A 15392-nucleotide genomic window follows, 5' to 3' on the forward strand; every position below is an offset into this window, starting at 1 on the left:
GTTGTGTTGCAGGTCCTGAGGTATGGTCATGTGTTATATATAAGGTGACTACCAAAAGATCATATTAAGAAGTAGAGGACGCAAAGATTGCTAGGCATCAAAAGGTTAGCACTTAACCATTATTCTCTTCCACTTATTAGGAAACCATATTCAATTGAACATATAAACACCAACAACAGGTTGGGATCACTTCACAAAAACTAATACTATATAGTTTAGTTATACTGATACAGCCCTTGATTCTAGTTCTACAATCTTGTTATTTCTCTAGGAGTTTTCATAAATAGCTAGGGAAAGTGAACAATGGTGCTTAATTATCTATTGAACTTTGCTCTCTTAATGATTTCTTTTTCGTTTACACTCCATAGTTTGAAGTAAGAATCTTTTTAGAGTCCACTACATCAGTCATATTGATACATTAGCAGACAATGATGTTGTTTTTGTTACTTTCCAGTTGCTGATTATGTTGGCTATATTAGAAGAGTTGGTGTTCGTTGGCATTTCTATGGAAGGTTGAGAAGAATGTCTAGACTCTACAGTATCTTCATGATGGGGTAATTTACTAAAACTATCCACCAGTTTAATGCGTATCTAGAAAACATATCTTCAGAACCCATGTTCAAGTTCAATTAAATTCTTTCTAGGATGTCCATCCTATAATCCACAAAGATCAAATCATCCAAGAAACAAGTTGATGGTGGGTTAATGTCAATCCATGGGTCAAATATCTAGGTAAATATATCTTCATTCTCCTTGAAATCTCTGTCTAAACCACCCCACCCCGACTCCGAGTTTTGCTCATGGTGGATTGTCTTTTACTTCAGGTAGCTGACTTTGGACTATAATGAAGAACATGCTGCCAACATGAAAGGACCATCTGGTTATCTCAATTCCAAAGATGTTTATGGCTCTGGGGTTTACTCTATGGAATTTTTGAGTTGGTAAATGTATCTATGATATTATGTTTATGTTTTGTAAGACAGTGACAAAATTACATTTTGTATTTTGATCAATAGACATCTGGAATGATTTATATGAATCGGCTTTTACATATTTTTTTGTTGAATCATATTTGTATTGTTTTTAAAAAATAATGGGACAGTATAAAAAGAAATAAATAATGCATACTTGCGTCGGTTATATAAATTGACCCAAAGCTAAAGAGTTAACGTCAAACTAAAACCGATGCTAAAGTGAGAAGAACCGACGTTATTCTTTTGACGTTAAATATAACGTCACTTCTGCAAGTGTCGGGAAATTTTTTTACGTCACTGTTAAGTCGTTTAACAAAATGACGTTAAATTATTAACATCGGATTAGTACCGACGTTAAGTATATAAACAAATGACGTTACAATCCGTGTTTCTTGTAGTGGATACAGTTGAAAGAGTATATATGTAACTAAAAAAAACTAGATATTTAAATTTATTACCATCAGGAAATAATCTTATAACTATTTTGTTGAAAAAAAAACACTCGCCGTAGCCTAGGTCTAACCGGCTCCGATGGCTTCTTTAACACGGTAGCTGGGGTTTTCGTTTTTTTAGTCTTGTTGTTTCTTAATTTTCAGCTCTAGATGTTTTTGTTTTTTTCCAACCGCATCAGATCTGGTTTTTTAGATCTAGATTATGAATCTTAAACCTTCTCGCGTTCTGGGTTTCTGGTGCTTGTCTATGAAATTCCGTCAAGCTCAGCTTTGGATCTGGCCATCCTTTTTCACGGCAGAGGCAACCGTCAACCGGATCTATTCTGCCTTAGATGAAGAATCTCACTTTGTAGATCTAGATCTCCTTCCTTCTATTCTCTAGGTTTTGGATCTGTGTCACCGCCTCTGAGGCTTCTCATCTGAGTATCATAAAGAGGGTCGCACGGCATCTCTATTCGATTTTAATTTGTGGTAAAAGAGAATCTTGTATTTTTATCCGTTTGTGTGATTTTTTTGTCTCAGATCTGTTTTAAATTATCAAAGGTTTAGGTTTTATTTGTCTCTTTTTGAAGTTTTAGATCTCGATCCGGGAAGTAATAGACTAGATGTAATGTATTTTGCATGTTTATGTTTTTTCCCCTTTGTTTCACCTCTTTTGGTCTTAGTCTCTGAAAAGTGAGTTTATACTCACCGGTTTAGTTCTCTCGATGGATTGATATCCTTGCTAGCTCTTGTAATCCTTCTCGTTGTAGATCAATGAAATCAGATTGACGAAAAAAAAAACTATTTTGTTGAAGAGAAGAGGGACGAATGTAGTGAAGGAAAAAAAAAAAATTTAAGAGTTTTTCACTTTTTAACCCGAGATATTTTTAAGGAGTTGTTGCTTTTTGTGACAGGGAATCAACTTATCTGAATGAATTATCTTATTTGAATTATTGTAAACCGGCTTTCGTCATGTCTTATTTAAGATGACAATAAAACTTTTGGATATAACATTTTTAGTATTTTAATCTTGCTTTTGTCTTATAAAATTTTATACTTGATAATACTCTCAGACTGTAGTTTTTTATTAAATATTTCTCTAAACTAATAAACTTGTTTATACAAACTTATACATATGTGTTTTTTTCTTTTAATTCATCAGATTTTGTTAGAATCTCTTACTTATATGTACTAATATTGCTACCATTTCATAACGAAAATAAGCATATATATATATATATATATATATATATATATTTACATTTAGCTGGCAAAGTTACAATAACATAAATATTTTGATCTCTGAAAATCGAAAAACCATCTAAGATTTTTATCATTAACCATATATTTCCGATTTAGAATTTTAGATTCACCTACTTGACATTGTTTTGCTATCTGTTGCCATACTTGTCAATTTACATGTTTTTCCTATGTCTAAAACTATTTTATCACGGACTCACAAGTAAAGTAAATCTTTTTCTTTTCATCTTTTCTGATTTTATGTTACAACTTACAATAAATTAAATCCTGGTGAATTTGAAACAACTTGAAACCATATGAATTAATTACATTTTTTTCCAACTTAATGCGATGTATTTTAACGTTTTCAAAACACGTGAAAATTGGTGGTCACGCTCCTATCATTTTCCACCTAATATCGTTGAGTGTAGAAATAAAAATAAAAATAAAAATCGGTGGATCTGATTTTATATATCACAATCATTTATATATAGAAAAAAAAAATGTAAACTCATTTCTTCGTTGACAAGAAGAAGAAGAAAGAAAAAAACAACTATTTCCATATTGAAGCGTGAAGCCTATATAATTAATGTATTTGGCTTCTCTCTTGCATGCATATACTATTGGCTGCAAGGATGGGAATTTCAAAACAACTACCTACAATTTCTTGTATCTCGTTTTTTTCCCTATATATCTCATTATATGCTACTATAACACCAACTTCTTCAGCATCCGTACAAGATGGTTTCATTGAGTGTCTCCAAAGAAACACAAATGTTGGTTTCCCAATTGAGAAAACGTTCTTCACTTCTGAAAGAAACGCTTCTAACTTCATTGAAGTCTTTGAATCAACGGCTCAAAACCAACGGTTCTTGACCAACTCAATGCCTAAACCGGGGTTCATATTTAAACCGGTTCACGAATCTCACGTCCAAGCTTCCATCATCTGTTCTAAGAAACTTGGAATACATTTCCTTGTTAGAAGCGGCGGTCACGATTACGAGGGCGTGTCTTATGTCTCACAGATCGAGACACCGTTTGTATTGATTGATTTGTCGAAATTGAGACAGATCAATGTTGACTTTGAAGACAATAGTGCTTGGGTTCAATCCGGTGCTACGATTGGTGAGCTTTACTACAGGTAATATAATTAAGTCGTTTGATTTTATATATTAAAGTTTTCTATACAAATATCACATTCCTAAATTATATAGTGACGTTTATAAGTTTGTATATTTTATTTGATTTCGAAATCTAATAAACATCTTGTGTTACACGTATCGAATCTAATAAACATCTAACAGAGTAACTTGTATTTGCAACAAGAGTGAACAATATTTCACTATTGAATCTTTGGTTTGTTGACTGTATAGAATTGCAGAAAAGAGCAAGATTCATGGATTCCCTGCAGGTGTGTTCCCGAGCTTAGGCATAGGTGGGCATATAACAGGCCGTGCATACGGTTCCTTGATGAGGAAGTACGGTCTTGCTGCAGATAATGTTCTTGACGCAAAGATCGTTGATGCTAATGGTAAATTACTCGACAGAGCCGCGATGGGGGAGGATCTGTTTTGGGCGATTAGAGGAGGCAGTGGAGGGAGTTTTGGGATAATCTTGTCATGGAAGATCAAACTTGTTCCTGTTCCTAAAACCCTAACCGTGTTCACGGTCACCAAAACATTGAAGCAAGAAGCAAGTTTCAAGATTCTTTCCAAGTGGCAACGAGTTGCGGACAAGCTTGTTGAAGAGCTCTTCTTACGAGTGTTCTTCAGTGTAGATGGAAAAAACGCAAACAAGACTGTGAAGATGGCTTACATAGGTCAGTTTCTTGGCAACAAAGGCACCTTGCTTGAGGTTATGAAGAAGGGTTTTCCAGAACTAGGGATAACTCAGAAGGATTGTATAGAAATGAGCTGGATAAAATCCATTGTTTACAACTCTGGATTCCCTACAAGCCCTCCTCCTCCTCTTGAGATTTTGCTTCAAGCGAAGTCACCGATCGGAAAAGTTTACTTCAAAGGGAAATCGGATTTCGCTAAAGAACCTATTCCTATTGTAGGGCTCCAAGGGATGATCAAGAAGTTGCTTGAAGAAGACGCAGCGTTAGTGATTTGGACTCCTTACGGTGGAAAGATGGATAAAATCCCTGAATCAGAGATCCCATTTCCGCATAGAAATGGAACCATCTTTATGATTCAATATTACAGGAGCTGGTCAGACAACGAGAAGAGACCAAACAGACGCATCAAATGGATCAGAGAGCTGTACAGTTACATGAAACCTTATGTCTCAAACAATGCAAGACAAGCTTATGTGAACTACAGAGATCTAGACCTGGGACAGAACAGAAACAACTCAAACTCTAACTTCGTAGAAGCTAAACTATGGGGAGCTAATTACTTTAAAGGCAATTTCAACAGATTGGTGAAGATTAAAACAAAGGTTGATCCAGATAACTTCTTCAGACACGAGCAGAGTATCCCAACTCTGCCCGTTCGATGCTAAGCACATGATAACCATATGGTCCATATCAATATAAAAATAAAGATAAGAACAGAACATTAACTAGAAGAATCAGATAATGATTATTCTGTATTTCAGAAAATGTTCTACCTAAGGATGCATGTGACAGTGTGACGTACGTTGTTTTATTTCAGTTTTCAAGTTTCGAAACATTGCTTCTTATGAGTCACTCAACTGGTTCTTTAGTATCCAATTCCTAGACGCAATCATTAATATAGTGCTTAAAGCTAGTTCTTGCTTTCAATCAAGTTGTTAAAAATCTATAATTTCTTTTCGACAGTTACAAGTTCTCACTTCAAAAAAAAAAAAAAAAAATCATTTATCAAGTTATTTTTATTCGTTTTAAAAATTCCAAATCATGGCATATCAAAGACATGCGAAAACATTTATAAGAATTGATTTGATCATTTATATTATTAAATTGTACTTCTCTTTTTGGTGAATGGTCTTCAGAAAACTCCAAAATTAAGGGTGTTTGAATTGGAGTAGTTACACCATGGATAATGTTTGGAGAAGTGATTGTCGAAACTGTGTGAGTGAGAACAAAATATAGAGAAATATCATATGGTGATTTATAAGGTTGGTAAACAAGTCTTTAAATCCTTTCGGACATAGCAAACCGGCCGTCGGATATGGTTGACCCCGTGGGCCATAAGTGGACGTGAGACCACTAAACGAAGTGTACCCATAGACCGAGAGTAGGCATGAGGTCCACTAAGCAAGGTGACGGTCGGGGCATTACAATAATTAATTATGTTTGTATGGATATGTTGTGAGATTAAATCAATTTCTATGAAAAGAATTAAGTATATACATATATGTGTGCACGCAGGGTGTTAAATTTAAGTTTCTTAACAATCGTTTTTTTTTTAAATACAAGAGAACTTTTTTTACACACCATGACACACAAACTCAAAGTACATAAACTAATAAAGTCAACGGCAATAGAAGATCTTGGTAATCAATGAAACTATTGACTTGTTGACTCTTATCATTGTTTCTACAGTTTTATCTCTGTTTTTTGAACATTTTTCTTGAGGATTTGTCGTTCAGATATTGCCTTCATGGATGATTCGTGATTCCCGCTGCTTGGTGTCCATCCTTGCTGTACTTGAATTGTATACTACAGATTCCATACAAAATCTTCTATCGAAAGCCTCTTGGTCTGACTTTCACAAACACAGTTGATAGCAAATTCTACTGTCATCCTCCACGACTCATAAGCATATGATCCTTTAACAGATGGATCTGCTAAGCTATTCAGTAGTGATAGTTCATCTCTCAAACCATTTTCCAGTTGCAGGAAATACCATAGAGGTTAAATTTATATAAGCCATTTTGGATTAACAAAGATAAAAAAAGGTTCTGACTGAAACAGAACATACCTGAAGATCCTGAAACTACTACTTTGCATGTGATGATTTGTAGTAGTATCACTCCAAATTGGTACACATCTTCTTTCTCTCTATCTTCGTTACTGCACACAATTCACTAAAAAATTTCAGAATTTTATAGAACAGAACACATTTTATCATATTTTTAGAGAACACATACAACAACCTCCGAGGATTTTTGGCTTGAGGACTCTCTTCTCCAACCTATAAATGCCATGAATTTTCTTTAGACTAATCAATTAAACTTGATCATTGATAACAGAAGAGAACACAAACGATTCAAGCTTTAGATGAACATAAACACAAACATTGATCAAGAACATAAACACAAACGTTGATCAAGAACATAAACACAATATCTCTATTTCAATATCTCTACAATTTGTTGCAAGTTTTCTAATTAATCTCACCAAACAAATAGAGAAAAAAACGGATCAAAATCAAGCAAACTAATTTTACTATTATTAATTCGAAAACCCTAAATTTGCTAAACATCAATTCCAATTTAAAATACATAAATATAACCCTAAATCAACACGATCTACACTTCAAATCAGAGAAATGTTGTAACACCCGCGAACCGGATTTCCGGTTTGATTGATGCCAAGGGTTAGGCATCGATCGATGCAGTTGTGCGGGTCGCACTCGGGTTATTTTCAATGTCTCCGGTTCGACGCGGTTTAACGGAACAACTCTAGGGTTCATATATAAGGTGAATCAATGCCCTAGAGCCTTTGGTTGGTCGTTTTTCATCTAAAGAGAAGAGAGAAAGAGAATTCTTGGTGAGATCGTTTTGTGAGCAGAGAAGAAGGTTTATGTACCTGTTTTGGTGTGTTTGGAACGTGGAAAAGAAGGTCTGAGTATGGGTGTCGAGTAGAGCTAGTTGGAAGGCTTGGATCTTGTTGTTCTTCATCAGTTTCAACCAAAACAAGAGGTGAGTGCGGGACCATGGTTGATGTAAGCGATTAGATGTGAGTTTTGTGTGATTTTGGGTGTTGATTGCTTGTTTGTGAGTGTTTGCCGTGGTGTTTGTGGCCTTTATAAGGCGGTTTTGGCATCACGAAACAGAGAGGAGTCGGAGGAGATCGTGTTCAGCTGTGCTTCGGGCGACTGCATTGATCGATGCAGGGTGTGCATCGGTAGACGCAGCTAAGGATTTGATGAAGACGCGCGACCGTATTGATCATTGCAATGAGTGCATTGGTCGACGCGGCTAGGGATTTGATGGAGACGCGAGGCTGCATCGGTCGATGCAATGAGTGCATCATTCGATACCAGGAGTGCATCAGTCGACGCATGGGCGTTGCATCGGTCGATGCAAGGAGTATGTCCATCGACGCAATGGTGCGGTGACGATTGATGAGTTCAAAGTTGTCAGGTTTGCTTGCTTTTGTGTATTGTTTGTGTTTATCTTTTCGCTTGTGTGTATAGCCGAGTAAATGGGAGGATCACCTCACTGAGTATTTATGATAATACTCACGCATCTTAATTGTTGTTTGTGGTGCAGGTAAAGGCAAAGTGTGATCGTGGAATCAAGTCAATGAAGAGGAGGATGTTCTAGAGGCTCGTTGATGTGTTGTCTGACTTTTGTTAAGTTGCTTGAGTTGGGTCTTTAGAATTTTTCCTAGGATTGTTGGTTCCTTGGTTTATGTTATTTTTTTGGAATTGCTGGATTTGTCTTGGAATATTGATATTGGTTATTTAAGTATGTAGGATAATTGATGGATTAATGTTGGTTATTTCTGTTGTTTGATTTGAATTTTTTTAGGTTGTTAGTGAGTATGAGATCATTAGTTAATTATTATATTAAAAAGAAAAAAATGGTCGGGTCGTTTCCTTAAACCAAACACAAAGATTTGTTACTTTCCGATTTGGTGAGAAATCATCTATGGTCACCGGCGTCGCATGAATGATGATAACAACAGATAAAAAAAAAGCCTATTTCCGACTCATATCTTCTCTCAATTCAACAGATCGAACCTTCCTCACAGATTTCAGATTTTTGATAAAGATCACGAGACAGATAAAAAAATAGGCAGCTATTTTATTCCTTTTTTGTTAATTACACTACAAGAAAACAGGGTATTTACGACTACGATTGGCGACTAAACGCGTAGTCGCTTAATTTCCCAACTACTTGCCAACTATGTTACGACCAAGTTACAACTGCGTAACATTAGTTGTAACTCAGATGTTATTTGCCGACCAAATACAATGGTCGGTATTGTAGTCGTTGATTAACGACCATTATACGACTAAATGGAAAAACTTAATTTTGTTGCATCAAAGTAGCTAATTTGGCAACTAAGTAGCGACTCTCTCTATTAGTCGCTAATTGGGCAACTAAATAGCGACTAATGTTTTGGCATTCTTCACATATAAACTATAAATACAAGCATCATGTTGTGGCATTCTCATATTATTCTCATATACAAAGGTACAAACAAACTATATGTAAGTAATATCAATTTTTTTATGCTTGCTTTACCATATCTATACTTATTGTTATATAATTTTAGGTGCACCATGTCTTAATTAATTAATTATTAAAAATAGAAAATATAATTTTTATTATAGTAAGTATATATGTAAGTAATGTTTTGTAAATTTAAAATGATCAATATATTATGTAGTGTTTATATAAGTAGTATGCTTTAAATAATATGTAAACTAAATTAAATTATATGTTTTTTATAAAATTAATTTTGGCTACTGATTGGCGACAAACAAGTGACTAAATTCAAAATATTGGGTTTAAATTACGTGTTGGACCAGATTTTGGACTCCAAAATAAGCCCAATTTTTTATAACATTTTGCACCAACTGATCCGCGACTAATAAGCGAGTAAGTTTAAAACATTTTGGTTTAATTAAACCCGGGAATCCATTTACGCGGTCCAGCCCATAACCCTAACAAACGAGATAACCCTAATTTTTCAACCCTAATCGCTCATTTCTCACCTTCATCTTCCTTCTACCGATTCTCTCAATCGCCATATCTCTCAATCTCCATATCTCTGAATCTCCAATCGCCGATTCTCTCAATCTCATTTCTCACCATCCTTCATCTTCTGCCGATTCTCAAGATGCCTCCTCTTAAGAAGCCTGGACGAAAGAGGAATGTTGTCCCCAACGGTCCTCTCTGACCCGATAGCTCTAACCCTCCGTCGAAGGTGAGAAAAATCAACCCTCTACCGCCTCAATACAACTTCACACCGGCGGCTCAAAATCCTATGCCTTAGATGCCTCAAGAACAAGTCCGCGTTTCTCCCCAACTCTCGACGTCAGCCGCACCGCAGGTGAGAAACTATCCACCACCGGAGACTCTATTTCAGAACTCTGTGAATCAAAGCGTTGATGACAAACCAACTCGGTCATTACCAGAATTTCAGAACAATCCTCCGGTTCGATCGAATCCTTTGCATGATTTTGCGAGATCTCCAGCTCAGAACTCTCACGCTCAAAGTCATCCTTCTTCTCAAGGTAACAACTTCGATGAGTCAGACCCAGTGTTGCCAGAACTCCAGGAGGACACGTTGAGGGCTCTTAACGCTATTCTTATGGTGTCGGACCGTCATACCTTTACAATCGTCCTCTCTCCGGAACCGAAGCCTAACACGACTTGGTATGTTACACTTACTATCTAGAATTCGACATGTTTTCATATGTTTTCTTCTAGATTAGAGTCGATGAACTCGTTGCTTTTAGATGACACACAACTCGGTTGAAGAATACATGTGATTCTTATGTTAGAGGAGTAGGAACTAGAAGAGTACATGTGATTCTTATGTTTAGTAGTCTCTCATCAGTTATTTTATTCTGACTTGATTCTTATGTTATGAGGTTTACTCGTGATGCCAAATCACAACTGGTGCGGAAGATTACTAAGGTTTTTACAAACAAATTTAATGGTCCATACTATAATTGGTCTTGTGTGCCTCCGGAGAGACGAGAAAGATACTTCCTTGAGTTTGCGGTATAGTTTTCTGTCATATATCATTCCTCTTGAGGTTTTCATTGTTGTTTATCACTAACTTAATTCTATTTTCTTTTTCCCTAGAAACCACACACTTGGGATCCATTGATAACAGGGACAATGCAACATTTTTTCTATGAGATATGTCAACGCCGGATGAAAAACATGGTAAGCGATGCTAGGACTAGTCGAGTGCAACCTAAATGGATCGCGGGTGAACTCTGGAAAACAATGGTTGCACAGTGGGATACTGAAGAAGCACAGGAAAGGAGTCCAATCTATTCCAATGCTCGTATGTCAGAATGTAATGGTCTCGGTCCACACTCGCACTTATCTGGCCAGCATCGTATCAACAAGTGAAACACGGCTTGGTGAGTAACTTTAACTTATGTCTTAAGTTTTTTTTGTAGCTTTAACTTATGGCTTAACCTTTATTTTGTTTTTGTAACATTCCAGGAAGAGAAACTTGGGAGACCGGTGAGTCTTGGTGAGGTTTTCAAATAGACACATACAAGGCCAGATGGTACATATGTCGATCGAAAAGCTGAAAAGATCTTCTCAACTTATGAGAAAAACTTACAAGCTAAGATATATGAGATCGAGCAACAAAAGAAGATAGAGCACTTGGAAAACTACTTGCGCAAAACTGATCCAGCCTTTGTGGAATTCCTTGTGTCTGAATCAGGTGATGCATCCACCGCCTCTCCAACACAAAGAACACCTACTTCTTAGGTTACTTCTTAGGCTACTTATCTCTATTGCTTAACTCTAATGAATTTGTCAATCATAGTTTTTGATTGATCATTTTGGTTCTCTTTTGGTAATTATGAAATTGTCACTTTGGGATGATGTGTCAATCATGGTTTTTGATTGATCAATTTGGTTCTCTTTTTGTAATTGCTAATGTGGTGAACATATTACTATTGTGGTGAACTTTTGGTTATTAAAAATGTGAATTTTAGGTTTCTCTTTGATTACAAATTCGAATTATAAAACAAAACAAAACAATTATATTTTAATCATTATAGTCGTTAAACCAGTCATTAAACCTGGCTTAAAGTCGTCGTAACATAGTCGTCAAATAGTCGTCCAATAGTAGCCACGTAGTCGCATAATTTAACAACGAAATCACAACTATTCTCAAACTAATCGTAAACTACTTCTGTTCACATTTTATTAATCGTAACATTGTCATTAAATAGTCGTAAAAATTAACGACTAACTTACGACTACGCGACATAGTTGTAATTTTGTCGCTATTTACCGACTATGTTACAACTGAATTTCCTTACCGACTATCGATTTACGACAACAGTTATTAGTCGTAACTTATTCGTTATGCATGAAGTAGCGACTATTAGTGCAGTCGTAAATCGCTTGTTTTCTTGTAGTGTTAGTTCAACCAATCATAAATTAACACATACATAATCCTCAATAATCCTAAAAATGCTTAACTTAATATCGATGGTTAACTTTATTACATTTTCATTTAATTTTAATTGTGTTTGATGTTAAGAAATTTGTTAATATACTCTGAAAGACCATAGATGGAGATGCTCTTAAAAATTTTCAGGCACACAAACAATTATAAAAACAAATATCTATATATATATATATATATATATATATATATATATATATAACCAAATAACAGAACTACCCAAACCATATTATCCAGATAAACCGAAGTCGCAGGCTAACTCACAAGGCTATTCCACTCGCTCTCAGGAGGGACATATGTATAATTTTGTTTAATTTATTTTTATTTTTTTGTATTTATCTTTTTAGTGTTGCTTTAAACTCCTGTTCAAAAACGCGGCCGCCGAGGCTGATTAATCGCCGATTATACGCTTGGCGGACGGTAACCGTCGCGATTTCATCCTATGAGGCAAACAAATCGGAAATTTTCAAATAATTAAGTTTTTCACGTTTTTTAGTTTGAAATATGTTTTTCTTTGTAGATCTATGATGTAGGGACGTACTAAATCTACAACAAAAATAATAGAAACCGCTTAGAAAAAGAAAAAAAAAGCGGCACTGATTAGGGTTATACAGGTCGTAGACACACAGGGAGAAAGACAGGGGTATATTCGTCATTTCGTTTATAATTAAGTGTAATTCTAAGAAAATAGGCAAAAAATACACTACCTAGTGTCAAACCGTCGTTCACAGTGTTTAATTCACAAACCACTAGATTACGCTACAACTTCGGTTAACATTCACAACTTTAACATATTATACGTATATCTACATAAAAAATACCTAAAATTAGTCTCCGATTAATTCCCGCGTAATCCCCGCTTAATTGATTAGGCGCTAGACGCTCATCGCCCGATCAACGCCTAACGATTTTTAAAACATGGCTTTAAACACATCCATTCATGGGCCGGCATTGCTTTAAAGACCGGCAAGGGGGCAACTATCTCAAGTGCCTAGGGGTTGGTGGGGTTCATATCTTTGGAAACTTTTTCCTTAAAGGATCCATTTTACCGAGTCTAAATTTGGTTAAAACAAAAAACATAGAGAGAAAAGGACCTATTCTAGGGCATCTGTACGAATTTTTTTACTTGAATGCAGTTGTTCGTCAACTTACAATTTTTCCATAACAAAAAAGCTAAAACAAAGCCAACATTTTCAAGTTATGACGAAAAAATTTCGCGTCAATGTCATAACAGAATCGTTTGACCACGGAACCTGTCAAATAATGTAAACATAGCCCGCCGAGTCGTCTTTACGCAACGCCGGTCGTATCATGAAAAAATAATCGTCATTACTCATTAGTGTTAACCCGCTTAAGCACGTTAGTTACATCCCAAGTTAAGTCTATTTATTTCGTCAGACTTGACTAATTTTAACGGGTCTTCTTCGATCACAATGATTAAATGAATCTTTATTTGATAAGTCTTTATAAAGTGTATATATATACACACATATTTCTTCATTGACACTAAAACACATTCATTTCCATCTTGAAAGCCTAACTGTGTGTTTTGCTTTCTCTCTTGCAAAACCTGTAAGCTGCAAGGATGGGAATTTCAAAGCCACTCCCTACAATTTCTTGTATATCATTTTTAGTCTTATATTTTTCATTATATTGCATAACACCAATCTCTTCTTCATCAGCCTCCCTGCTGCAAGATGAATTCATCAGCTGTGTCAAAACAAACACGCATGTTGATTTCCCACTCGAGACAACACTCTTTGCTCCCGCGAAAAACGTCTCTATGTTTGACCAAGTTCTTGAATCGACGGCTCAGAATCTTCGGTTCTTGGCAAAATCTATGCCTAAACCGGGGTTCATATTCAGGCCGATTCATGAGTCTCAAGTTCAAGCTTCCATCATTTGCTCCAAGAAACTAGGGATTCATTTTCGTGTTCGAAGCGGTGGTCATGACTTCGAGGCCATGTCTTTTGTTTCACGGATCGAAACACCGTTTATATTGATAGATTTTTCGAAACTGAGACAAATCGATGTTGATATTGAAGACAATAGTACTTGGGTTCAAGCTGGTGCTACGCTTGGAGAGCTTTACTACAGGTAATACAATTGGCTAATAAATGCATAATATGATTATCTTTCTATAAACGATCATGTGATATATTTAATATCTCTCTAGTTTGACTTTATACTTTTTTTTTTAATGTCAACGTAACTCTCCAAACGAAATAATTTTGTTTAAAATGCTAAAAGATAGCAGAATAAGCTGTCAAACAGATATGTAGACCGAAACTGTCGTTGTCTGCATCTACAACTTGTATGATATTGACAAAGGCCATCATCAAGCAATTCAATTTATTTATTTAATTAATTGAAAATTATTTCTCTAATTATATTTACAAAAAATACATGTTCATATAACAAAAAAACTTATACTTACAGCTAACTAAAATTATTTAGAAAACATATATATTTATAACCAAAATATATTATGCTTTACAGTTTCATTTTTATCAAATAAGAAATAAGCTAATTAGCCGAGGCATGCATGAGAACAACTGAACAAGAGTTCAGGATGCTAGGCCGGCCTATGGCATTATGGCATGAGCCGAATAAACTATTTACTATTGCTTATGCTCCGAAATCCACGGGCCATAGTAGATTCTGTTTTTAACTCTTTGTATGTATATATTCATTTTTAACCAAAATTATTTGTTTATATTATTTTCGCTTAGCTTATTAACGTTACCTTTTTTTTACTTTTAACTGCAGAATTGCAGAGAAGAGCAAGGTCCATGGATTTCCCGCGGGTTTGTGCACGAGCGTAGGCATAGGTGGGTATATGACAGGCGGTGGATACGGTTCCTTGATGAGGAAGTATGGTCTTGCGGGAGACAATGTTCTAGACGTGAAGATGGTTGATGCTAATGGTAAATTACTCAACAGAACCTCGATGGGTGAGGATCTCTTTTGGGCACTTAGAGGAGGCGGTGGAGCTAGTTTCGGTATAGTTCTAGCATGGAAGATCAAGCTAGTTCCTGTTCCTGAGACCCTAACCATGTTCACCGTTACCAAAACGCCAAAACAAGACCCAGGGATGAAGATCATTTCAAAGTGGCAAAGAATCGCATCCAAGGTTATGGAAGAGCTACACATCCGAGTTGAATTCACTGCCGTTGGAAACAAAGGAAACAGGACTGTGATGATGTCCTACAAAGGTCAGTTTCTTGGCGAGAAAGTCACCTTGATGAAGGTTATGAATAAGGTCTTTCCAGAACTAGGGTTGACTGATCTGGATTGTACCGAAATGAGCTGGATTGAGTCCGCTCTTCGCAATGGTGGATTTGCAAATGGTTCTTCTATTGATGTTTTGCTTCAGCTCCAGTCTCCTTTAGGGAAAAATTACTTCAAAGC

At 35.9% G+C, this 15392-nt stretch overlaps 2 protein-coding genes across 3 annotated transcripts in view; both read left to right on the top strand.

Annotated features, from left to right (window-relative positions):
- Positions 3164-5339, top strand: LOC104725002 (berberine bridge enzyme-like 5). Its single transcript, XM_010443592.1, has 2 exons — positions 3164-3788; positions 4021-5339. The coding sequence occupies exons 1-2, from the start codon at positions 3259-3261 to the stop codon at positions 5150-5152; spliced, it is 1662 nt and encodes a 553-aa protein (XP_010441894.1). The 5' UTR covers positions 3164-3258; the 3' UTR covers positions 5153-5339.
- Positions 13488-15392, top strand: part of LOC104725003 (berberine bridge enzyme-like 4) — a 3441-nt gene continuing 1536 nt past the window's right edge. Inside the window, exons 1-2 of one of the 2 annotated variants that reach the window (XM_019232622.1) lie at positions 13488-14078; positions 14751-15371. In XM_019232622.1, coding sequence (XP_019088167.1) covers positions 13567-14078; positions 14751-15371 — 1133 coding nt within the window. In that variant the 5' untranslated portion in view covers positions 13488-13566. The remainder of the gene's footprint in view (positions 14079-14750; positions 15372-15392) is intronic. The other variant, XM_010443594.1, reaches the window with a different exon arrangement.

The sequence above is a fragment of the Camelina sativa genome, chromosome 11, assembly GCF_000633955.1.
Source record: "Camelina sativa cultivar DH55 chromosome 11, Cs, whole genome shotgun sequence".
Lineage (NCBI taxonomy): Eukaryota > Viridiplantae > Streptophyta > Magnoliopsida > Brassicales > Brassicaceae > Camelina > Camelina sativa.

Coding starts and splice junctions, on each gene's coding strand:
- LOC104725002 (XM_010443592.1), top strand. CDS start 3,259: ATGCATATACTATTGGCTGCAAGGATGGGAATTTCAAAACAACTACCT. Junction 3,789..4,020: donor ATTGGTGAGCTTTACTACAG/GTAATATAATTA, acceptor TTGACTGTATAG/AATTGCAGAAAAGAGCAAGA.